Below are 26,754 nucleotides of genomic sequence, written 5' to 3' on the forward strand. Positions count from 1 at the left end.
AGAGGGCTATTTATCTATAAGCGCTTCTAAGTCACCTTTAAAAGGTGCGACTCTGCTTCATTTTTTCGTTTTGCAGAATGCAAATAGTCTTGCCATGGAGATGGAGAAAATGTGATACTAGTCCTATTTTTATGGAAGTAAAAGCAAGTTTTAAATCTAAAATCAAAATCACAAATTCCATGTGAAACTTTCAATATGGAGAAATATAAATATGCGGGGATGAACATCTATAGCCAACCAGGGCAGTGCAAAGCTCACAAACAAATCTTAGCGCAAAACATGTCTTTGCAAGTCGCAATCCCACTAGCCCGAAAGAAGGGAAGAAAGGTGTTGCAATAAAGTAACGCAAAATCAAAAAGATGAAATGAGCAACAAGAGCTACTGAAATAACAAGAAGACTAAAAAGATGTATGAATGATTTTCCATATGAAGTGCCCAGTACTATATGAGGTGACAGACTCCGACAACTTTTCCCCGAAGAAAAGCGCCTCAAAAACTGACCGACTCATCAACAACACTATCTATACTCTCTCGACAACTTTTCCCTGAAGAAAAAAGTGACTCAATTTAACAGACTCATCGACAACACTATACTTCGGGAGGGATACAGTTTTTTCCTCTTTTCTCCCTTTTTCCCATTACAGAAGACACCAAGTAAAAAAAGACAGTGCTATGCATATTTGAACCCCTCCAAATATGAAACTGAGAAAAAGTTGAGTAGGAAAAAAGACAACAAAATAAATGCAAAATGACCTGAAGACGACCCAATTTGCAGTAATCTTCAATATCTATCAAGCATAGGAGACACAAATGACACGAACCAGTTCACTGCAATCTCCAGCGTATAGAAGTAACCGACCCCACCTCACAAATGCATTGTAGGATTCACCAGACCCCAAATTTTTTTTGAATAGCCTTTTTTTTTCTTTTTCTTGTAACCTACTATTCCTGCAAAATAAACATAGAATAAAAAGAATGGCTATAAATTAGCTTCTTTTGCTTAATGCAGATATGAAAGAAGATGAACCAAGATACCTTCACAAGAATAACCAATAACTGAACAGATGAACAAGACTACAGGCTTAAATTACATGTTAAAGCTAAGGAAGCAACGTCTTTATTTTTGAAATTTAAGTATACACCCATTGAATGGGTTATATTGCTTCATTATGCAACAGCACAGGGGTTCACAGATCAAGCAAAATTGTAAAGTGTCGATATTTTGGAGACTATGCAAGTGAGTCCTGAGGATACTACTCCCAAACCCAAATCAACCACAATTAACAATGCATGTTTACAATAGATGTATCCAAGTATTAGTTCAATCGATCATTCAATGCCAAGATTGTGCTACAATAGTGTTGCAAGGTTTGCACAATTCATTTTCTGCCATTGGGAGCCAGATCCTAGTAATGGAGCCATTTTCATCCACCACAGAGATTTATTCCTTAATTCGCCAAGAGGAGAAACAACAAAAGATTAATACAACTCTAATTTCTAAAAAGTTAGTAGTGGTCTCTTGTTGTTTCTCTTCTTGTCGAACCGACGAATAAATCTTTGTGGTAGATGCGTAAATGGTTCCATTAGTATGATCGGACTCCTAATGACAAAAAAGTGACTCTGTAGACCCTGCAAGAACTTCATAGCAGGGTCTTGTTACAAACATTGCTTCATAGATTTTCCGTGTCCACGTGAAACTAAGTTAGCTGAAAAAAACCCTTCGTATGTTCAAGTTCTGCTATCTATTAGTTTGGACTTCCAGCATACACCAGGAAAAAAGATTAAAAAAATCCTGTGGAATGCCTGAGTAGTGGTCTGTGAGCAGATTCACAAGCAGAGAAATAGAACGCAAACAACAAAATCAAGGAGCAAAAGTCACTATGGTCTTGGTCACTATGGTTAACCTAAATAGAGACAAAATGATGATTTATGGTAACAAGGCACATTCAAGTTTAGAAAACTTGTTTCGCACAGAATTGATTTCTACTCATAACTGCACCTAATTCTAACAAACCCACAAGAGAAACCTTAACAAGCAAGACCACACTACGCCCTCGATAATAGATGTAAGAGGTAAGTGAAAAGTAAACTATAAAAAGTACACATCACAAAAGGAAAAAAGAAGAAGCAAAAAGCGCACAACAATACTAAGAAAAAACAGCTTACGTTAAAACAACTTACTCAGACTATGGTGCAATTGTATGTGCTGCATAGCTGGAGCAATGCTGTTTGATTGGCTGGATCCAAAGACTGTTGAATAATTGTTGGATACCTTCCAGGACTCATAGCTGAGAGCCTTGCCAATGACCTTACCAAGAACTCCTTCGGGTCCCTTATATCACTAACAGGATCTTCATCTTTCTTTCCAGCATTGTGGAGACGCACAAAGCTAGCACTGTAACCCACATTCTCTCCAATTTCTGGCACTTCTGGGTCTTCATCAACCCTTTCTTCTTCTGGTCGAGAGAGAAGGGTAACAGTGCTGTTCAACATTTTCCCCCAAGTAGCAGCAGCTGCAGGATCCAAGAGGACTGTAGATTCACATATTAATCTGGTTGAAGCAACAGCAGTTAACTTCAACTCAATTGTCCCAATTATGGATTTCAGATGAGGTATCCAAAACTGCTCGATTATACTACCAAGTAATTTTCCATCGTTCTGAATGGCGTTGATTGAATCAGTGAGTGCTGGAGGTCCATACTTGACCAAAAATAGTGACATATATATCACCATACACTTGATGAATTTAACCTTGGGACTTTGCATGAGCTTTGTAAAGAGCGCAGTCCAGATGTGAGTAACAAAAGGTGCGATCACATCATACCTGAGGTTCTCTATAATGGTGTTCAGCACATAAAACCCTAGCTCTTCTGTGCTTGGTACATCGACGAGCTTTTGAAATATCCCGAGCACTTGGCCAAGCCTACCCCCTTGGCTCAGTTCATCAGGAGCCTTCTTCAGATAGGCCTGAAGAAGCTGAACAAGAGCAGGTGTGTTAGCGTGTCCCTTCCATGTCTCGGTTGCAAGGAGAAGCTCAAAGATCGACATATAACTAGCTGGAAGAGGTGGTTTATTCAGATTGACGAGCTGTGCTAATAGCTGGAAAGCATAAGGCCAAAATTCAGTGACATTCTGGCCCAAAATATATTGGAGTATTGGAAATATGCTAGCTTCAAAGGTTGGTATCAAAGAAGGATCCTTCTCACACACTCGCCCAACCAAACCCGCTACTGCCTCAAACAGATAGTGATTGTACACAGGGTTCTTCGGATTTTTGCAAACCTCGCTGAGAAGATGTGTCAAACCAGTAATACAATGTCCAGCAACTTCTTGAGAAAAATCAGCAACTCCCAGAACCCTCATTATACACTTCATTACATAAGAATTCTCTTCTGATTCGGGAAACTTAAGGGCATTGAAAAGGTTAGTCATGAGAATCGGAAGGAAGGGGTTGATGTCAGTGGAATTAAACCTCCTCTGCCCTCCATCCTTGATTAACAAGAGCTTTTCAACACAATTTGCAGCGTAAGAGTGAACGACATTTGACTCTGATGCGAGGAACCGAACAACATCACCCATCAATCCAACAACAGTCTGCTTCGGTATCTCATTCCTGAAAACTGTAAAGAACTTCAAAGCACCAGCTTTCAACATTGCAGAACCGGACTGGCTTTGAATCTCTGGGATAATAACTGATCCAAAAAATTCACCGACATCGACAAGATCAGTTGAGGCAGAAGTTCCTCCAGCCTTTCTTGTTGCAAGGGAAACAACCAAGTAAATAGCACAATCCTTATCCCGCCAATTCTCAGCTGGATTTGCATTAAAAACAGCCAACATATTTTTAATTTGTTCCACAACAATGGATTGAACTTCTGTTTTATAGTTGGTGGCAATTCCTTTGAGTAGCTCACATGCTATCCTCCTCCTAGTGTCAACATCACTCCCCTCGATATCCCTCCGAACAAACTCCACATAATTGAACTCAAACAACTCCTCGTCCTCTTCCCTTAATCTTGCATTCGGAATCACAATAGACTGACAAATCTGCTGCAAGACATCAGCTCCAGCAAACAAGTTGTGGTGTACACTCGTACTGATAGTAGTTAAAAACTTAATCGCAGTAATAGTTAACCTGTCACGACCCGTCGCCGATGAAACCCCAACCAAAAGTGTCCAAACTGCAAGTGCAAAATCCTTCAAGTAACCTGCAAACTCCTCCTCATATCTCTCCAAATATAAACTAATATTCTCACATACTGCAGCTCTAAGATCATCCACAAGTGCCAAACCATCACCACCACCACCTTCCAGAGCAGGATAAGTACTAGTCAAATACTTCTTAAACTCCCCCATCCACTCCTTCATATGATCTTCGAAAAACTCAGGTATTTCCATAAAATTCAAACTAAAGAAAATCCTACAACAAAGCCTCTGACTCTCCATAAGTGGTTTCAGATTGGCAGCGGTACCACCACCACCACCACCACCAACCATACTATCAATCACATTGGCAGTCCTCATAAAAACATCAAGCAACGGTGCAGCAAAACCATCAAGACAATATTTCAAATCAAGCAACAAATCATTCGTCTTATACTGATACCTAAACTTCTTAAAAATCGAATTCGCAGTACCCAAAATCCCATTAACAGTAACATAATCATTATTCTCCATACCTTGTCTCAAACTCGAAACAATCTGAGGTAACAACGCAGGCCAAGCTTTAGGAAAATCATGTTTCCCTATAACAACCAACGCTTCACTCAACTGACTCTGTATCCTCGGCGAAGCAGACAACATCAATGGCAAAATCAACTGTTTAATCTGTTCCTTCTCAGTATCATCAATTGGAGACAAAACAGGAGCATCAGGATTGTTATTACCACGATGATTCTTGTTCGTTTCTACCGAAATCCATCTCGATTTAAGATGATTTTTGAAATTAACAGCAGCAGAAATACGGATCTGATCATCGATGTTCGTCTCAGCAACTAAACGAAGAACGGCGAGACCGAAATTAGGTTTATCAGATGCTTCTGATAAGTATGATTCAGCTTGTCTACGAGGTTCATGATTTGGTGATAGTGTGTGTAAGAAGCATTCTGATAAGATTTTTAGGGTTTCTGCATTCCACTCCATGACGATGGATTTCTAGGGTTTAACGATGAAGAAAGAAATCAAAATCTGTAAAATAGGGTTTAAGATGATGATGAACAGATTAGGGTTTTAGGGTTTTACCTTTGAAAAGAAGATGAAGGACTGAGCTGAGGAGAGAGAAACTTCTTCGGCTTCGTCTCTCTCTGATTTGAAAAATGAGGAACTGAGTGATATGACGAAACAGGGTTGAATCGGGGATTATATAGAGGAGAATATTTTATTTTAGGTCCTTTGATTTTCCAGTTTATTTTTGATACCCCTTTGAGAAATGTTTTTTTTGGTAATTACTTGACGGTAAATGCTCTTATGGAAAGGATATTCTGTTTGGTTCTTTGGGTTGCTTGTTGTTGAGAGTCTTGAAGCTAACCTAACCGACTTTGAATTTAAGGAAGTTTTTTTTGTTAATGATGATTTTATGAATGAGTTTGGGGATGGGTCATTTGGTCTGGTGAGACGCAGCGTCAAGATGCTTCTGCGAGTTTGATTTTGCACAATGTAATCTCTAATTAGTGTTCATGTCATCATTTGAGTTATTAACGAAGGACAACATTCTTAGCATGTTTGAAGTTGTGGTGTCTTTCAAAATTTCTACTTTCTTTATCAACTTTTTCGAGAGCAGGACAAAATTTATCGTCTTATTTATAATACCCCTAAGAAAAATGGTATTTTGGTGTTGAGTCACATAAATCATAAATGCCTTGTGGAGGAAGAATATTCTGTTTGATTTTAAGTTGCTTGTTATTGAGGCCAACCTAACCGACTTTAATTGTAAGGTATGTTTTTTTGGAGGACAATTTTGAGAAAGAGGTTGGATCGGTTGTGAGTGGGGCTGATTAGGTAATTTGACTCACCCATTTGGCCCAATAAACTCATTATCACTTCTCTGTCAGTACCGCGAGGCCCAATAAACTCATTGGCACACTCAGTAGCATGTTCAGTGCCTAGTTAGTAATTCGGGATTCGGTAAACGTACGGAACGGCAAACGTACGAGTATTATACGATTTTGTAAAATTCAGATTCGGTCCAAAATTCGGTCAACGGGACGTGATTCGTCAGTAATTCGGAACGGCATACGTACGTGTATGATTCGATTTATAAATGTGAGTTCGGCTCTGAAAATTCGGTATCTATATATAACAAATAATTTGTATTTATAAGGTCATAGACCAATTTTTATGCATATGTGTGAGTTATTTAAAGAAAAAATGAACTTAATATGATGATATTAATAATATATACAACATTAGTTATCCAAGAGGACGTCGTATGGTGGTTTAGATGCTTGGTTAGTGAGTTTGAGATCTCTCTCACCTTCACCTTCAAATCTCTTCAGTCGTTTTTGTTTCATAAAAATCACAACACGTCTAATATTCGGTCGTGTATGTTCGGGAGGCAGTAAAGCCCAAAAAATGGAGTCTTTGAAAAGTAAAAGCTAAAGAATTTATGGCGAATTAAGCGGACGTATCATTCGGGATACGTAAAATTCGTGAACGGTTCGCGAATAATTCGGAAATGTCACATAATACGCGACTTGGGTTCGGAGTTGCAAACGTACGCGAATAAGACGGTAAAATTCGTGATACGGAAAAATTATCATTCGCGAACTTACTAACTAGGGTTCAGTGTAAGTAATATTTTACTATTATCATCCTTTGATATAATTTTAGCTGGTATATACCGAGGGACGAGATTTTTAACATGCACTTGGTGTTTCAAAACCCTCCATTTTGCTAGCATTCGCATTAGTTCAACGGGTTTTTCACGCGCCCCTTAGGACAAAATGTATTTCATGGCTTGTTCTCAACTTGGGAGCTTTATAGAATTTGAATAGGAACTAGTAGGAAATCAGTGTTTTGTGATTCAATTAGAGTTCATGAACAATTTCATTCAAAGGAAGTTCAATACAAGACTTAGGCTAACCTCATCAGGTTGGTAAAGAGATTACTGCATAAGAGAAAAATTGCAGGAGGACCAAGCGTGCCTGCTGAGACAGTATGTGTAAATGCAGCATAGCTAGTTGCCAAAGAAACATAATATCTCATGTTGGCTGCATTAGGGGATTAAAAACACATCTACCACCGCTGCGATTCTATCTGACATCCTGAAGGAGTGAAGAGGAAGAGAAGAAGAATGTTCCTTTAATAATTTAGGGCTTGAAAGGAGCAAAGATGACAACTGAATTGTGGCCGCGGAAGCCAAATGAGTTGCACATACCTGCAGGTAATGTACACAAACAAGTTGATAACCGGTGTAAGCTATTCGAACGGATATGAGCAAAGGAAAGCTACTTTGTCAGTTTTTGCAGGATTTCAAGCGAATACATACCAACATGAACTTCATGCTGCTTCTTCACATTTGGGACAGTGTCAATTGTAACGTCAGACTCCAAATTCTGCATCAAAAATCAAAACAGTGAAATTGTGAAATGCAGTCAGCAAACCTGAATCAAATAAGAAATTATGAGGATATACATAGTTCAGTTAAAGAAAATTATTAGCCTTATTGGAGATATACATACATCTTGGTTAATAGTTGGATATGGCTTCTAACCACCAGCTGCACCGAGTCCGTGTCCAATCATTGACTGAAATGAGAGACATACAAAAACCTCAAATCCATTTGAACAGGAAAAGTCGGGAAGGTAAAATGTTGTTGCACTGACAAAAGAACGACTAGAGCTTATCATTGTCAGAAAGTAGAAACAGTGTGTCAGAGGATGCACAATCTTGCCTTAGTTCCGTTCATCTTGATCTCGGACGTGTTCTTAAACAACTTCTTAATGGCATTAACCTCTGTTAAGTCACCCGCAAGTGTTGACGTTGCATGAGCATTGATATAGTTCACCTGAAAATTTCAGACATTCACCAGAAATTCAATCAGTTTCAAAGAAATGCAGGAAACTGCACTAAGACTAGAATGTGAATATAACAGGCATCGTTTATTCTCACCTCTTGCGGAGAAACTACAGCATCTTCCAAGCTCTTGTTTATGCAGGAAGAAACTCCAAGTCCGTCTGAACGAGGATCTGTCATATGATGAGCATCACAGGTAACCGCGCCACCCAAATACTCCGCTATTATGTTCGCTCCTCGTTTCATTGCACTCTCTAAGCTCTCCATAACCTACTCAACAAAAAAAAGAAAAAGAAAAAAAATCCCCAAAAATTCAATTGTAACAGTCTTTCACTGCCTACAGGGAACCAAATGTGATATACAAAAACCGCACAACACAGCTCAAAGCCATGTTGTGTGAGGCGCTAGGCTAGGGGGACCCCCTGCACAACTCGTGCGCCTTGACGAGCGCCTAGCTCGCCTTTCACAACATAGGCTCGGAGAGTTAAAATGGGGTAATTACCAGCACACCAGAACCTTCACCCATAACAAACCCATCACGATCTTTATCCCACGGCCTCAAAGCTTTTTGGGATAATAGCAGCCTCAGTCCCACCAACTACCATGATATCAGCTTCACCTCTTCTGATATGATTTGCCGCAGCATAGAAGCAGTTTGCAGTAGCACAAGCAGTAGAGATGGAGTAGTTTGGGCCCATTAGACCTGTATCAAAGTAATACTGATCCCATGTTCTTAATAGAGTACGGAATGAAGAACGGAGTGATCTTCTTGTATCCTTTCTGGAGAAGCGATTCAACTCCACTGCTGAATGCTGTTAATTCTCCCATTCCTGTCCCAACTAGAACTCCAATTTTCGAGCGATCCATCTGATGCAAAATCCATGTGCATTGCAGTAAGCCAAACCGTATATGCAAAGACAAAACTGCGTTACAAATTGTTGCAAATAAGACTTACGGATTCAAGAGTTTCGGTTCCAAGGTTGGCGTCTTCAAGAGCTCTTTTCCCAGCAACTAAGCAATACCTCCAGCAGTCATCCAGACGGCGGTCATTCTTTCCGTCAATGTTACCTTCAGATAAAAAGTCGCGAATCTGACCAGCAAATCTTACAGAGAAGGGTGAAGCATCAAACCTATCCATAAGGCTAATACCACTCTCTCCTTCAAGTAATCTATTATAGAAGGTATCAACATCATTCCCAAACACCGAAACAAGTCCCATTCCGGTTATAAAAATTCTTTTCTTCGGATCGCTCTCTCGTTTCGGAGCTGATCGGATTTGCGAAGCCATAGCTCTGACTTGCCTACTCTTTAACACTGCAGGCAGGCAGGAAATGTACAAAATCATGTTCAATTCAAAGATGCATACATTAAAAGTACTGTGCAGTCGGATGAAGTTGAAATGAGCCTAAATCCCGGCCAGTGCATTGACTCAGCCACCTGATGTGCAACATAACTTAAATCATCCGCAATGGATTCTACGTGGGAACATGCTAGCAAAATTGCCACAAACAATTAAAATGTGCATCAAAATAAAACAAAACGTACCTGATTTCGCCCAAATAGAACCAGTTTGCTTGGTTTCAAAAGGTCCAAAAAGACCATTACAATGAATTGATCCCTGAACCTAATTCATTCTTAACAAACTCTTTGTTTCCAAAGAGAAGACTACTAGTAGAACAAGCACTACCAGTAATGGCTACCATTGTCACGAACTGATCAAGAATCAACAAGTCGATAATCCAAATTGTGGAAAAACAAATTATGGGACAATCGAAATAAGAAAGTTTTTATATAAACAGATCAAGATGCCTAGATATTTTTCTAAAAGGGTAATGTTGATCAAGTTACAGATAACATAACAACACATAACAGACTTGTAGGAATATTTTTCTATGCTTTTTGGAAACTATTTGTAACAAAAAAACACACACTAAATTTTGTAGTTCAATCAGTCAGACATCTCTGAGAAACTTATTCAGCTTCAACCAATTTTCCTTTTCCTCAAGTTAAGTTGCTTGCCCTTGTCAGCATCAACCCCTTCAATTAGATCTTTGGAGGACTTGTCATCAAGCTCACTCAATGCATTCTTAAGTTGCTTCTGAATTTCACTCTTCTCAGCATCAACCCTCTTGAGATTATCTTTCAAAGACCTGACCTCGGATTTCAGATGCTTGTTAGCATCAATTAGAACTTTGATTTGCTTCTCAATTGACGAAACGATAGTTTCAATATCAGCAAATACATTTTCCTCTTCACTAATTTCCTTGAATTTCTTTCTTCTTCCGGAATCCAATTCCACTTCCTGGTGTTTCTCTAAATGAGCTAGTTTCAGTAGCAGATCGTCCCTGTTCTTCTCAATCTTATTCTTCTCTCTTTTCAGTTCCTCGATTATCTTCCCAGAATCAACCAATTTCTGCTCAATCAAACCTTTCTCAACCAATAAACCCTCAATTGCTTCTTCCATTTCCTTGTATACTTCTGCAACTGCCTTTCTCAACATGTTAAAATTCTTATCGAAATCATCGATTATTTTCACTGTCTTCTTCTTAATATCCTCCTTGAATTCTTTAGCCTGAACATCGAGTATCTTTTTCATATCAGAAACAATTTGTCTTTGACGAACAAGATCTCCATTAAGAAGATCCACAGATTTCTTCAACTTGTTGATTTCGCCTTGTTTCTCTTGCAAAACACCATCATACTTCAATTTCAACTCATCCAAATTTTGTTTCTCTTCCACTTCAACTTTAACGAACCTGCTCTGTTTCTCTCTTCATTTCTTGTTGCTGCTGCGACTGTTTCTTCTTCTTCGCCATTGATTTTTGTCTAGGGTTTCTGAAATCTGGTGAGCGGGATTTGAAAATGAGAAACGAGTGATATGAAAAAACAAACAAAAAAAAATGGGGGTTGAATCGGGGTTTATATTGTGGGGAATATTTTTGGTGTAGGTCCTTTGATTTGTTCACTTATTCATGATACCCCTTGGAGAAATGTTTTCTTGATTTGCATTCATCCGAGGGATTTTTTTGTTGCAACTTTGTGGACATATGTTGAAGATTCTTTATTCTTGTCTCCTTGGCAATTTGATCCGCTGCTAAATTGTATGTTCTCACTATAAACTTTACCTGAGTTTGAAGAAGATCTTTTAACATTTTCTTGACTTTTTGAACTGTGTTTTCGGCTGTCCACGCTGGTTTAGTGTTTTTCTTGTTGATGATGTCTGCCAAGGCTTTACAATCAGTTACTATAGAAACACTAGACGAAACGTTGTCTCTTAGCCATGTGACTGCTTTTTGTAGAGATTTCGCTTCTGCATGAAAGGCCGAAGTAGTTGTTCCCGAGCCTGCTGAAATGTCCATAAATGTCTGATGGTCTACTGAATAAACGATGAAAGCGTATCCCATTGAAAGGTCTTCTTCCTTGAAAGAAGCATCAATAAATATTATACAGTCTGTCTTTAGGTCCGACCATCTGGTGCTGATCTTCATCGCCTGATTGTCTTATATTTCCTTTGTGTTCTTTTGAGGAATGGATTGCAAAAATCCGTTGATATGATCTATTAGTTGCATTGGATTTGGGGTTATTTTTTCAAAAAAAAAAACAACGAGCATCTGTGTTTCCATATGAACCACAATATGGTTGAGATTTTGCCTACCAAATTTTCCAGATCTGGGTTTAGAAGCCAACCTTTGACCCACGTTGTAATCGGACCCGTCGTAGCCGAAGAAGTTAAAAATCCTAGCGAAAATCTGAACCAAATAGCTTTTGCGAAGGGGCAAGATCTGAATAGACGGTTCTCTGTTTCCTGCGCTTGGGAATTGCATAGTTGGCAGTTTGGATCAATTTCCGGATTATGTGTCCGTAGTCTCGAGGAAGTAGGTAACGCTTTCTGAGCTAGTTTCCACACAAAAAGTTTAATTCTTGGTATTGCCTGAATTTTCCATATACTTTTCCATGGGAAATCTAAAAGAGAATTACCATCTTCTTGATTCTGATTCGCTAAGAAATTATATATGTTTTTTGCCGAGAATAGTCCTCATCGATGGTGTATCCATCGTATTTTGTCTTCTTCTTCTTTTTTTTGGCGTAATCGCCTTAATTTTCTTTCTAACCTCCGGGCTGAAATATCTTTCCAGTTTTTCTTGATCCCATCTATTCTCTTCATTGATTAGCTATTGAACTCTTTTTGGAGCCGTGTCTTGCATATTTTGTGGTTGTGGTATAGTTTTCGAGTTTGGAATCCATTTGTCTTCCCATATTTTAATCGAATTTCCATTTTTGACTTGCCAGACAAAATTTCCTTTAATTAGATCTAGACCTTTTCGGATGCTTGTCCGAATCCAAGATAATTTGGAAACTTTAGAAGCTTCGAGAGGATCAAAATTTGGGAAATATTTTGCTTTGATAATTTTTGCCCATAGTTGGTCTTTTTCTAAAATTAATCTGTTGGATAGTTTCGAGAGAAGAGCTATATTAAACTTATGAGCTTGGATATGTATTTCCAAGCTCTGATAAAACCACCTTGTCTTTTTTGCGCTTCTTTATTCCACCAGAAATTTCTTTGTATACGATCTAATTGATTTAAGGTTTCTTTAGGAAGAGCTAGGACCTGCATTTGATATGTTGGGAAAGCTTGAAGAATAAATTTTATCAGAACTGTCCTCCCTGCTTCAGATAGGAGTTTGGATTTCCATCCTTGTAAAGTGGAGTAATATTTTTTGAAGAGTGGTTCGAAATTTGCTTTCCTATTTTTATCAAAGAATAGAGGAGTTCCGAGATATCTATCATTTTTGGTCATCATGGGAACTTTAAGGATTCTGGCTATAGTTTTTCCATATTTAAGATGTATTTTTGGGCTGAAATAGACACTGGATTTTTGTAGATTTATCATTTGTCCCGTTATATCCCCGAAGAGGGATAAAAACGTCTAGAAGATTTTTTGCTTCTCCCAAATCAGCTTTTGTAAATAGGAAGCAGTCGTCTGCGGAGAATAGATGGGAAATAGTTGGAGTGTTTTTATTGATTCTGAGGCCTGATATTTTCTTTTCTAAAGTCGCATTTTCTAGGAGCCTGGACAAAATTTCTATGCATATCAGGAAGAGATATGGGGAAAGGGGGTCCCCTTGTCTTAATCCTCTCGAGGTTTGGAACTTTGACCCAGGGGGATCCATTGAGGAGGATTGAAAAGGAGGTAGTCGAAATGCATTGTAATATGAGATCTATCCACTTTTCATCAAAACCAAAGCTAAGCAGAGCCTTATCAATAAAATTCCACTCCACTCTATCAAAAGCTTTAGAGGGATCCAGTTTGAGGGCCATATATCCTTTTGTCGCCTTCGAATTTTCATAGAATGGATGAGCTCGTACGTGATTATAATATTTTCGGTGATTTGTCTTCCCAAAAGGAAGGTGGATTGGTTGAGGGAGATAATTTTGTTGCGGATAGGTTTTAATCTATTTGCGGGAATTTTTGAGATTAGCTTATAGATGGTGTTACTTAGACTTATAAGTCTACAATCACCCAGAGTTTGAGGAGTTGAGATTTCCGGGATAATGGTGATGTAGGAGTGGTTTAAATCAGTATCAAGGATACCATTTTTAAAGAAATCCTGAACTGTATTAACAATATCCAGACCAAATGTTTCCCAATTAGCCTTGAAGAATCCTGGCTGGAATCCATCTGGTCCCGGAGCACCCCACTGATTCATGTTTGATAATGTGAGGTAGATTTCATTTTTAGAAGGGATTTTTAGTAGCGACAGATTTTCCTCATCTGATGTACAAGGCGTTATGATACTGTCCCAGTCAAAACTACTGTTGTTCCCTTGTCATTTACCAATGTGGGTAAAGTGGTTTACCAGAAGAGAGTAAATTTGACTTCTGTCCGAGAGCCAGAGCCCGAAGGTTCTTTAAGGGTATTGATGAAATTTATTCTTTTCCTATTGGAGGCGGAGGCATGGAAGTATTCTGTGTTTCGATCATATTCCTTGAAGAATTTATCCCTAGATAGCTAATGGTAGAAATCGTTTTTAATTTCGTACCATTTTCCTAGTACTGCTTGGAGATTTTTTAGCTTGTCAATGTCCTTGGAAATATTTCCGGATTTGTGGATGCTCTCAATTTTATTATTTAAATTCCTAATATTTTTATGAATATTTCCAAAGACGTCTGAATTCCATTGGGAAAGATCGGAGGATAGGAGATGGAGTTTCAATGAGACATTTTCATTTGTTGTGCTATTGGAATGTAATTCCCAAGATGATTTGACTACCTCGGTTAGAGTGGAGTGAGAGAGCCAAGATCTAATACATCTAAAAGGTTTCTGAAGTTTCAATTTTTCAGGATTTGTATCTAGAAGTATGGGTGTATGACCTGATCCAACTCTAGGTAGATGCGTTACCTTGGTGTTCGGGAATTTTTGAGCCCATAGAAATGATGTCAATGCTCTGTCGATTCTTTCACAAATGTTCGCTTCTCCTTTTCTGTTGTTTGACCATGTGAATGGCGCACCTTCGTACCCCGCATCTTGTAATCCTATGGAATCAATTGTTTGTATGATGATGGTCTTGCTGCTAGAACTGGCTTTGTTTCCCCCTTGTTTTTCATCTGGGTCGAGAATGAAGTTCAAATCGCCAATTAAGGCCCAAGGTTGATTCACTTGCTGGGCCAATTCAGAGATATAGTCCCGGTGCCTGATTTTTTCCTCGATTTCAATAGCTCCATTAACGCGAGTGATGAAAGTCTTCTCGTCACCTAAGATTGCTTCAAAATGGCGCACGTTATATTTTGCCGACACTAATTTTATATCAATGTTATTATGCCAAGCTATTGCTAACCCTTTTGCTAAATCCACAGACGGAATAATGAACCAGTCGTGAAATTTGGATTTTTTGAAGAAAAAAATCCCACCGGAGCCTTTGTCTCAGCTAGGAGCATTATGTCAGGGTTATAGGACTGGATAAGGTATTGGAAGTGTTCCTTAGTGAGAGGGTACCTATACCCTGTACGTTCCAAGACAGAAGTTCCATAATGATAAGCGGATTGTGAAGGGATAAAAGACACTAGTGTAGAAGAAGGTTTACAGATTTATAGAAACACTTCAAGATGACAATAAATAATGTCTAAAAAAATTCACAAGGGAAAGGCAAATAGAAAGGCTGAGACCAGATTTATAGAGGAAACAATAGAGGAATCAACTGAAAAACATTACAGTAGATGTTCAGATTATACAGCTAATTTGTAAAAATTGTCTAAAAATTCTAGGAAAAAGCTGAGAAGAAGAGAAGGAATGCAGATAGAAAATATTGAACACCAATACTAGGAAGGGAAACAGTAAGTATGAATTTAACTTAAAGGTCTGGAGATATACAAAGGAGTAAAACTAAGGATGAAAGTAGAGATAGATACAAGGTAGAAATACTAAAATTATATTACACAATGCAAGATGAACTGAAGCAAAGGGTATCACACAGAATAAACTTAGCTACTATAAACACTATAGAACTGACAATACTGACTAAAGCTAAATGCAGTAAACTAAAAGGGAAAAGTAGGCTATAGCAGCAAAAAAAACAACAAGATAGAGAGTCCACAGACTCTGGTAGTAGCCTACGCACAAGATCACATAATGTTTCTTCATAGCAAGGTTAGGACCAGGCTGACTATTTGTCATTGTTTGCAACCTGTTTGCCCTTTCCTTTTGGGTCTCTGTCATTTTGAGATGCTTCAGATGCTTCTCCTCTATACCATTGATGAGGATAGGCTTTCATATTGGCAATTTCTTCACACACAAAAATATCTTTTGCATCTTCAGGCCTTGACTCTTCTGGTCGCAGCTTTGCTGAGTGGTAGTTCAGATCATTGCCATTTAGTTCAGTGATTTTCAGTTTCTCTGCAGCAGGCAGTGGTGAATCCCAATGGAAGTAGGACTGCATGCGACTCCAATTTCTGTAATATGCAGTGGAATTTGCTGACAACTGATGTGATGAGCCAGCTCCACTCCCAAATTCAGTCTCCTAAAAGTTTGGCCAGGCCTGCTCCTCTTGCTGACTACTTTCCACATGTAAGAGTCTCTCAATACACCCATGTTGTTATGAAGGGAATCAGCAGCAGTATCTAGTGCTTCTGTACTAGAAACCTCAGCTTGACCATGAGATTTGGATTTTCCACTGCCTTGACTAATTTCATCATCAAGTTGCTTATGATACTCAGTACAAGTTATCTCAGAAGCTGCTTGGGTAGAGTTTGCACTGTCAAGGCTGTCTTCTGATAACTGCATGTACTGGTTCATGGCAGGTATATGTTGCTGGTATATGTCAGGTACTTGTTGCTGTGCATCCACTGGTTCTTGTTGCTGAGCATCAATTTGTTGCATTGCAGCTAAGATGGCATCTGCAGCAGCTTGTTTCTCTTCAGCTTGTTGTTGTGCAATGGCAAAGTGTTCACAGCCTTGTAATTTGTGACCAATGAGGTTACAAAAACCACATAAAATTGTTGGGGAAGTGATGGAACTGAAAGTTGATATCATTAGTATATCCCAACTCATTTTCAGCTCTAACACTGAATCTTAGAGGTTGCTTGAATCTTATACTAGCTCTGACAGTGATGGAGAAGCTCTCATTAGCTTTCCTTACAGGATATGAGAAAGAGACGATGTCTCCCATGCAAGCCAGATATCTTATCAAGTTGTCGCTATTCACCTGAGCAGGGGATAGGTTGTGAATTGTAATGAAGAACATTTCTTCTGAAGGGTTCCAAGTTGCAAAATCCTCAGTTCTTTCCCATTTCCTTATAGAGAACAGATCACCATAAACTACTCTTGTTGCAGTGGCTAGAACTCTAAGCATCTCATCTTCTCTTTCAAATCTAACCATGTACACCCACTCACTAACCATTTTGACAGAAAGGCCACCTTGAATCTTCCATTGGAATAGTAATGCATTCCTTACATGCCAGCTATTTCTTGGAACTGGTTCTGTGAATCTAGCCAACAAGCAGCTTGTCCAGAGGCCTTCATTATTCTGGAACCTAGAGGGGATAACTTCATCTAGGTTGAACCTCCTACCACTACTCAGATTCAAGGATATTTGAAGTTGATTTGTTAACTGGGTAACATCACCATGCCAAACAGAAGACATGGTGATACAAAACACTCAGCTGGGATGCTACAGAAGTTTGTTTGAAACAATTTTTGGTTTAACAGGTTCAGGGTATTGATTTGTCTTGAGAAAGGAAAGCTTAAAACTGGTGGTCTTTATTGTGACAATTAGGGTTTTGATTGAGAATAACGTATAAAAAATCAAAACTTGGAGCTCACAAAATCTTCATCAAAATCAATTCACAAAATCCGAGTATTATTGGGTGAAAAGGAAGGTATCAATAGAGGAGATAACAAGTGTATGAATTCTCAAAGAAATTCTTACAGATGGCATGAATGAATACTAACAATTAGCTAGAAGATTAATCAATTCAGAGATTCAGTATTCGCGTGGGAGAAAAACCAAATTGGCAGGAATAATTAGCATGATTTACCTGACTGATTAGGTTTATTTTCAGACACATTCGTGTATGAGAAACATCGCTGCTGCAACAGTTCTGACCTCCACTACCACTACTCTTCTTCAAATTAAAAATAGATCTCGACCCATGGAAAATTTGACTCGTATTTAACAGAAACATATGTGATTTGTGTGCTTTGTACCCACCAGAGCCTATGAACGGCCGGCTAGCCGCTCATGGCCGGAGAAAAACCAGCGGTGAAGGTGAAAGAAAAACTCGAAAATAAACTGGTTCCTCGTGTGAGAGCAAAACGGTTTTTTTTTCATTTGTCTAAAATCGCTTAATTGGGAAAGATAAAGAATGAATTGCCAATATTCTCAGGACAATCTCATCATGGTGTTGTGCCATCTCTTAGTTATGTTAAAATAGTGGAAAACCAAAATTGAGTTCACTGAAAATGGACTACGGCAAAACCGGAGACTCAGTTTTTTTTTGTTGGGTCTCGCAGAGGGGCCGGTATTTGTGAGAGAGTTTGGGGACGGTTTTTTTCTTGGTTCATTAATACTCCATTTCCATCTGAAATCCCACACGACTAACAAACGCTACTCAGTTTTCGCGAAGTAGAAAATCCCACGGAAACTGATTTCTCTACGTTACAAAGCTCATCAGATGTGATCAACTTTGAAATATAGCTAACGGATATCGTTACAATTAAGCTATACGGAAAACCATAATAGTTAGATTTCACTACAATTAGGTTATTGCAAAATGAAATCGCTCACCATAGTGCTTTGGCCGTAAAAATGTATTCCATGGAATTATTATGTTAAAAATGAATGGTGTCCCTCGACTTGGGTGCTTTATAGAAATTGAATACTCCCTTCGTTACTTTTTAATAGGCCAGTTTTTTTTTTGAGAAAATTAAGGAAATTAAGAGAACTAATTATTGAAAGTGGTCCTCTAGACACTTGTCAATAAAAGAAGTGAAGTGAAATGGTCCCCATGACACTTGTCAGCCAAAGAAATAAGTGAAATGGTCCCCATGATACTTGTCATCAAAAGAAGTTAAAATAAAGTGGTCCCAAAAAATTAAAGTAACATTTGACTTTTCCAATTAGGAAACTGGACTATTTTTTTAAAATATTTATTTATAGAAACTGGCCTATTAAAAAATAATAGGAGGGAGTATTTGAATAGCAAACTAGTAGGAAATAAGTGTTTTTATTCAAAGTAAGTTCAGTACAAGAGTAAAGAGATTAATGCATAAAAGAAAATTTTGAAAAATTGCAGGAGGACCAAGCGTGCCTGCTGCGGCAATATGTGTAACGTAATGCAGCATAGCTAGTTGCGAAGAAACATAATATCTCATATTGGCTGCATTAGGGGATTAAAGACACATGTACCGCTGGGATTCTATCTGACATTCTGAAGGAGTGAAGAGGAAAAAAAGAAGAATGTTTCTTTAGTTTAGGGCTTGAAAGGAGCAAAGACGACTACTGAATTGTGGCCGCCAAACCCAAATGAATTAGAGATACCTGGAATGCACATAAACAAGTCGATAACCAATGTAAGCTATTCCAGCAGGAAATGATCAAAGGAAAGCTGCTTGGTCAGTTTTTGCAGTATCATGTAATATAATAGGCATTTTGATATCGACATGACAAATCTTAATGTACTTAGAAGTGAATACATACCAACATGAACTTCATGCTGCTTCTTCACATTTGGGACGGTGTCAATTGTAACGTCAGACTCCAAATTCTGCGTCAAAATCAAAACAGTGAATATCGTGAATTGCAGTAAAAAAACCGGAGTCAAATAAATACATACTGCAGCTAAAGTCTTAAGGGAGATATACATCTTGGTTAATGGTTGGATGTAACCATCCAGTTGTGATAGCTTTGATTGTAGCTATGGCTTCTAATCCACCAGCTGCACCGAGCCCATGTCCTATCATCGACTGAAACGAGAAATACATACAAAGAAAAAGTTAGAAAGCTATTAATGGCGCCGTAATCGCTGTTCTTTTAGCAGGCTGATATGTTACCGTACTAACATAATTATGGCTAGAGCTAATCATTGTCAGAAAGTAGAAACAGTGTGTCAAAGGATGAGTGATCTTGCCTTAGTTCCGTTCATCTTGATCTCGGATGTGTTCTTAAAGACCTTCTTGATGGCATTAACCTCAGCTAAGTCTCCCGCAAGTGTTGATGTTGCATGAGCATTGATATAGTTCACCTAAAATTTCAGATAATCACTCAAATTCTATCAGTTTCCAAAGAAATGCAGGAAACTGTACTAAAGACTAAAATGTGAGTATCGCGGGCATCGTTTATTCTCACCTCTTCTGGAGAAACTCCAGCATCTTCCAAGCTCTTTTTTATGCAAGAAGAAACTCCAAGACCGTCTGAACGAGGATCCGTCATATGATGAGCATCACAGGTAACCGCGCCTCCCAAATACTCCGCTATTATGTTCGCTCCTCTTTTTGTTGCACTCTCTAAGCTCTCCATAACCTACTCAACAGAAAGAGAAAAAAAACAGCCCCAACAACTCAATTATAACAGAATTCACTGCCTACTCGAGCGCCTAGCTCGCCTTTCACAACATAAGCTCAGAGAGTTAAAATGGAGTGGGTAATTACCAGCACGCCAGAACCTTCGCCCATAACAAACCCATCGCGATCTCTATCCCACGGCCTCGAAGCTTTTTGGGGTTCACCGTTTCTCTGAGACAAAGCTCTGCAAGCTATGAAACCACCAACACCAATTGGGATGATAGCAGCCTCAGTCCCACCAACTACCATGATATCAGCTTCACCTCTTCTGATATGATTTGCCGCAGCATAAAAGCAGTAATTTGCGGTCGCACAAGCAGTAGAGATGGAGTAGTTTGGACCCATTAGACCTGTATCAATGGCAAGTAATGCTGATCCCATGTTTGTAATGGAGTACGGAATGAAGAAAGGAGTGATCTTCTTGTATCCTTTTTGGAGAAGAGATTCAACTCCACTGCTGAATGCAGTTAATCCTCCCATTCCTGTCCCTACTAGAACTCCAATTTTCGATCGGTCCATCTGTTCCATACGCAAATTCCAAGTACATTGCAATAAGCCAAACCGTATATGCAAAGACAAAACTACGTTACGGATTGTTGCAATAAGACTTACGGTTTCAAGAGTTTCGGTTCCAAGATTGGCATCTTCAAGAGCCCTTTTTCCAGCAACCAAGCAGTACCTCCAACAGTCATCCAGACGTCGGTCATTCTTTCCGTCAATGTAACCTTCAGACGAAAATTTACGTATCTGACCAGCAAATCTTACAGAAAAGGGTGAAGCATCAAACCTATCTATAAGACTAATACCACTCTCTCCTTCAAGTAATCTGTTATAGAAGGTATCAACATCATTCCCAAACACCGAAACAAGTCCCATCCCTGTTATAACAATTCTTTTCTTCGGATCGCTCTCTCGTTTCGGAGCTGACGGGATTCGCGAAGCCATAGCTCTGACTTGCCTACTCTTCAAAACTGAACACATACAGGAAATGCACAAAATCATATTCAATTCAAAGATGCATCCATTAAAACTACTGCACAATGGTAACAAGCCTAAATCCCGTCCTGGGCGTCCACTCGAACACCTAATGTGCAACATAACAATTAAAATGCGCATCTAAAAAACACAAAAACCGTACCTGATTTCGCCCGCGCAGAACCAATCTGCTTGGTTTCAAAAGGTCTTATAAGACCATTAGAATGAACCCCAGATGATCCTAATTCATTTCTGAGTAAATTTTTGTTCCCGAAGAGATGAGTACTAGTAGAACAAGAACAACCAGTAATCGCTGCCATTGTTACACGAACGAACTGATCAAGAATCGGCACAATCGATATAATCGAAAATTTCGAAAAACAAAATTATGGGGCGATCAAGAAAAGGATTAAAAATGGGGAGTATTAAAAAGAGAAATTTTCTAATGAAGAGATGATGATTTAGGTTTGGAATTCATTGGCAAGTCCGTCACCTAACTTGTTATCACCTCCATTTGACGATGTTTACAATTTTCATGCAAATTATGGTTTTTATTATTTACATCACGATGACACCATTTGTACAACACACACAAATTTCATTTGTTTAACAACTTTAACTACCCCTTTCGTGGGATAATTATCATATACTTTTTCGTACCACTTTCACAAATAGTGGCCCGATAAATCCTAGCCGTTAATCGTTTTCGTATTTATTTTTATTTATGATGATGTGGGGTGCCATTTTATATGTAGGAATTACCTTTAGATCCTATTTTAGTGTTCTTAGTTAGTGACAGGTCTATCCACTAAAGCCCAGTAATTAGAGGTCCATAATTAAAAGAAAAGAGAAAAATGGACCCAATATTTTAATCTCGGGTCCTGCACACATGTGTAACCTATTACGTGCATTTTAAGAATTCCCAAAATAGGCTTCACTATATATAACAGAAATAAAAGCCAGCTTTCATCAATTTTCTTTTTCTTCTCAGATTCGTTCTCTCTCTCTCCTCTTCTCTGCTGCTGCCGTTTATGAAGTTTAGACCTAGGGTTTGTGAAGATGTTTCGTGGTTTTACATGTATGTTATGTAATCTTTTCTCCAGTTCTACTTTGATTTTGTTTTGTTTCTCAACTGAATCATGATAATTCGATCTATTTGACGTTTTCATTTTCTTTTTGCGGTTTTGGTAGTTCGATCTCATGATGCGTCTCTTGTTTTTCACGTGCTGCTGATTTTTAGATTATGAATCAACAATACATATTTGGTATACTGAAATATACTGCTCTAATTTTGTTTTTTTTTTTTATAGTTTTGGAGATTTTTCTTGTTTGATCCAGAAGTACATATACGGAATACTCAAATAAAAGTGTTTCGATTCTATTTTTTCATAGATTCGTTACTTGTTTTTCACATGCAGCTGAAATTTAGATTATGAATCAGAAGTACATATATGGTGTACTGAAAAATTATGCTTTAATTTTGTTATTTTTGTAGTTTTGGATATTTTCTTCTTCGATCTAGAAGTATATATATGGAATACTGAAAAAAAAGTGTTTCAGTTCTGTTTTTTATAGATTCATATATTACCTGGTTTTCACATGCAGCTGATTTTAGTTTCATTTTGGTTGTTTTTGATATGCTTTTGAGTTGCTTTTGTGTATCAATCATCGGTGTGTATATGATATACTGGTGGATTTTGATGAAACAAGTTTAGATCTAAATAAAAAATCATGTTTTATGTTTATTTTATTAGTAGATCTGACATTTTTATGGTTTTTGGTTTGTTTTTCAGTTTTCTTTTGCGTATTAACCATCAGTACATATATGACGTACTGTTTCTTTTTGCGTTTACTTTGAATCTATAGGTTTTCTCTTATTTTTTTGGTTTGATCCAGGTGTACATATATGGAATACTGAAATATGTGCTTTGATTCGGTTAGATTTTATGGATTCATCACTTCTTCTTGACATGCAGTTGAGTTTTAGGTCATAAATTTCGCAGTACATATATGTCGTACTGGTGGAAACTTCTTCTGATTCTGTTTTATTCAGAGTTTTGCCACTTTTTTTGGTTTGATTCATGAGTTCGTATGTGAAATACTGAAGTATGTGCGTTGATTCGGTTATATTCATGGATTCATCACTTCTTGACATGCAATTGAGTTTTTAGTTTATGAATGCCCAGTACGTATATGTCGTACTGATAAAAACTTCTTTTGATTTTGTTTTATTCATAGTTTTGCCACTTTATTTTGGTTTGATCAATGAGTACGTATGCGAAATACTGAAATAGATGCTAGTTTTGTTGTTGTGTTTTAATATTGTTATAAAAACAAATCCATGAGTACGTATGCCAAATTTACAGATTCAATATGTCCAACGGATACATACTCTATATGTAAGCAGTGCGACAGATATATACTCAGATTTGTAAGTAGTGTAGCAGATATGTACTCAGATTTGTAAGAAGTGTAGCAGATATGTACTCAAATTTGTAAGCAGTGTGGCAGATAGGTAATCAAATTTGTAAACAGTGTAGCAGATATGTACTCAAATTTGTAAACAGTGTAGCAGATATGTTTTAATTAAATTTGGATCTCCAGATAAATAAAATCCAGATTCAGTAGAAGTATGTTATTTCACACGTATTTAAATAGTAGGGTATATTAGTCATTTCCATGTTTTCAAAGAACTTTGGACCCTAGGATAAGGGTAAAATCCGGTTGGACCCTACTATAAATAACCTTATGGGCCTAGGACCAAACAAAAAATTATATTGGACCAACATGTCCTCACTAAGTTTTGGTCTTTTAGCAAATTTAAAATTACAAAAAAATTCTGAGCCACAATGCAGATTTTTGACCCATTTCTCGTCACTTAGTAAATTTCAGATTAAAAGGTTGCACTATGTATCACTTGGTATATCAAAGATCACTGGTCAAGTTTTGAGTCACAACGATAAATTTTGGGTTAGGAGGTAAATTTTAAATTATGAGACAGTAATATATTTGTTTCAGATTTTACATTACAATAATATTTCAGATTTAAATTAGTACAATATAAACTTCGAAATTCCGGGGCGGAGCCAAGAATTTTAGAGAGGGGGTGCAATTTTTCTTTTTACGGCAACATTAAAAGACCAGCAAAAAAAACATTCATACCAACTGAAGGACATCACAGAAGGTGCAACCTCAACCAATAAGAGATCTTAGATGGGGATATATTTTGCACTTTCGTCTAGAAATACATATTTCAGAGACTTTGTGTAACTATTGTAGTTGCAGGAAATCCTACACTACACCCCTCATATGATTTCATTATTAACCAACTTATTTTTAGGTTTACACTCTTAATTTTATTGGTTAATATTTGAATGTTCTTACAAGAAAAGATAAAGAAATGAAGAATGATCTCCGCTCTAAACTTTCTCTCTCCTATTTACTTGTTTCTTACTCAAAAAAGCTCCCCCCTCTTTACAACTCGAACGACTATTTATAAGGAAATACATAGTGGATGATAACTAATCTGTCCTTTATTTTCGGGTATGGTATGCGATATTATCACAACCTTACAAATATTAATTTCGCAAGCTCTCTAATTTTCGCAGGACTATCACATCTTTCTCATGATCTTAGGTGATGTCATTTATTATATTCTTCCTGAAATTGTTCTGCGACGCTATTGTATTATGTTGTTGATAATTTCGCTGAAATATTGTTGTTGCGAGATTCTGATCCTACATCTTGCCTATTCTCATATCTTTTCTGCAAAGTAGAGAATGATGTGAGAAATATCGCAACTGTTCTCCTCTTCAGATTCTGCATTTATCACACGTATTCTTTCTTCCATTTATTTCTCGACACGTCTTTTGTAACCGTTACTTTTTAACCGCTTATATCTTTCCGTATTAATCGTATTTATTCTCTCGAGGAGAAATTCCCTCTCTCTATATATATTCCTTTTCACTCTCTTTTTCTTTCTTTTTATTTTCTCTGCAACTTCATCGTTCTTCTGCAAATTCCATTATTGCAACTTTTCTTCTTTCTTCTTCAACCTTTTTAAGTTCTTCTTCATCTTCATACTATTTCTTCTGAAAATCTTCATAGTTCATAATTTTCTTCGAAAAAATCTCCCTGCTATTATCTTCCATGGATTCATCAAGGTTAGTTTTCTTTTTTCTTCTTTATGAGTTTTGCTGAAATTGATCTTGTTTATTGCCTTTGCTGAAATTGATCTTGTTTATTGCTTTATTTGATGTTGTTTATGTGATTCCCATACTCTTGTTCTTTCAGCAAAAACGCCTCAAACATCAGATTTACAGTTCAGAACCCTAACATTCCCAAGTCGCAGCATAAAGTTGTTGCGCATAAAAGAAAGTCTTCGAATGAAAAGGTAGTATGAAACAGTATCCTTTTCTAATAACAATATTGTTGCCTTTGTTTCTTATCTGGATTGTAATTCGCAGGGTGATAAAGATGTTAGTAAACCAATCAAGAAATCTCGCCACCTTAAAACTGTTCCAACTTCTGTTCCCTTCCACTTACTCATATCTTCTAAATCTTCTGCGACATCTTCGCAAGATAAACCTTTATCTCCAATTCGCGAAAAAACTGCCTCAGACTTCATTTCTTCAACTGACCTTATTGGAACTCCCCTTGTTGATCCTGCTGTGAATGAAACCTCTTCTCTTCCCATTGAGAATGTTTCTCAACCTTCTATCTCTACCAGTTCTCTACCTAAGTCTCTTCCTCTTTCGAAAGAAACCATGTAAGGGATACATATTGCCTTCAAAGTTTTATCTGAAGTTCTGGATGATGTCAAGAAGTCTTTTATTGATCCTATCAAGTTTAATGTTTGCGAAATTCTGAGCAAGCATTTGGGTTCTGACAGAGCTGCTTCGCAGACAGCTTTGGAAAAAGAATGTAATGGTCTTCGTCTCGAAAATCAGAAGCTTCAGAATGTTTTATTGGATCGTGACAATCTTCGCAAGAAGAATGATGAATTGAGAGGTATAATTTTCTTATCTGTGTCTTGAATTTGCCTTTTTAATGGTTTTATCATTCTCATATTTAATTATCCTTGAAATCCCTCTTTCGTATGTTAAGCTTTAAACCAGAAACGAATTATGGAGAGATACCAATTTGAATCTGCTGTTGAAGAAGCCCGTGTTGATAAAGAAATTTTGATGGATCAATATAACCAATTAGATAACCTCTATTCATATTCTCTTGATCATATAAATAATCTTACCAATGAAAATACCCAATTAATTCAAAGACAAGATTTATTAAGTAATGAAGTATCTCGTCTTTCTTATTCTTTAACTAAAGATAATTTAGGGATGGAAACTTTAACAGATGAAAATAAAACCTTATCCCAAGAGAAGAGAACTTATTTAAATAAGATGACGATATCCTCACAACAGCTTAGTATTCTTCAAAAAGTATGTGATGACCAAGAGCAATCTCTTCGCTCTTCGAGAAATGAACTTAAAGAAGAAACAAAGTCATCTATCGCTGAAAGAGATACACTCATTCAAGGTAGAATAGCTTTAAGTGTAAAGGAGAATCAGCTTAAAGAACAATATTCCAAATTAGAAGAATCTTATTCTTCTCTTGCAAAGAAAAATGCCTTTCTTATTTCTAAAGAGAAAAATCTTCAGTCTCGACTTAAAGGTTTAGTTGGAGATAAATTTGATGACGCAATGGAC

General features: G+C 37.5%; 3 protein-coding genes and 1 pseudogene across 3 annotated transcripts; all 4 read right to left on the reverse strand.

Annotated features, from left to right (window-relative positions):
- Positions 1-382: 382 nt before the first annotated feature.
- Positions 383-5,318, reverse strand: LOC113324348 (exportin-2-like). Its single transcript, XM_026572664.1, has 3 exons — positions 5,242-5,318; positions 2,182-5,154; positions 383-948 (listed from the first exon to the last, which is right to left on the reverse strand). Exon 2 carries the CDS (start codon positions 5,140-5,142, stop codon positions 2,182-2,184), a length of 2,961 nt encoding a protein of 986 aa, XP_026428449.1. The 5' UTR covers positions 5,143-5,154; positions 5,242-5,318; the 3' UTR covers positions 383-948.
- A 1,694-nt stretch (positions 5,319-7,012) lies between these two features.
- Positions 7,013-9,558, reverse strand: LOC113323233 (annotated as a pseudogene).
- Positions 9,559-9,994: 436 nt separating this feature from the next.
- Positions 9,995-10,829, reverse strand: LOC113325102 (trichoplein keratin filament-binding protein-like). Its single transcript, XM_026573332.1, has 2 exons — positions 10,770-10,829; positions 9,995-10,714 (listed from the first exon to the last, which is right to left on the reverse strand). Exons 1-2 carry the CDS (start codon positions 10,827-10,829, stop codon positions 9,995-9,997), a joined length of 780 nt encoding a protein of 259 aa, XP_026429117.1.
- A 7,884-nt stretch (positions 10,830-18,713) lies between these two features.
- On the reverse strand, positions 18,714-21,613 carry LOC113320788 (3-oxoacyl-[acyl-carrier-protein] synthase I, chloroplastic-like). Its single transcript, XM_026568680.1, has 8 exons — positions 21,207-21,613; positions 20,681-21,039; positions 20,156-20,587; positions 19,854-20,027; positions 19,636-19,749; positions 19,370-19,471; positions 19,206-19,272; positions 18,714-19,046 (listed from the first exon to the last, which is right to left on the reverse strand). Exons 1-8 carry the CDS (start codon positions 21,361-21,363, stop codon positions 18,979-18,981), a joined length of 1,473 nt encoding a protein of 490 aa, XP_026424465.1. The 5' UTR covers positions 21,364-21,613; the 3' UTR covers positions 18,714-18,978.
- Between the last annotated feature and the right edge of the window lie 5,141 nt (positions 21,614-26,754).

The sequence above is a fragment of the Papaver somniferum genome, chromosome 11, assembly GCF_003573695.1.
Source record: "Papaver somniferum cultivar HN1 chromosome 11, ASM357369v1, whole genome shotgun sequence".
NCBI lineage: Eukaryota > Viridiplantae > Streptophyta > Magnoliopsida > Ranunculales > Papaveraceae > Papaver > Papaver somniferum.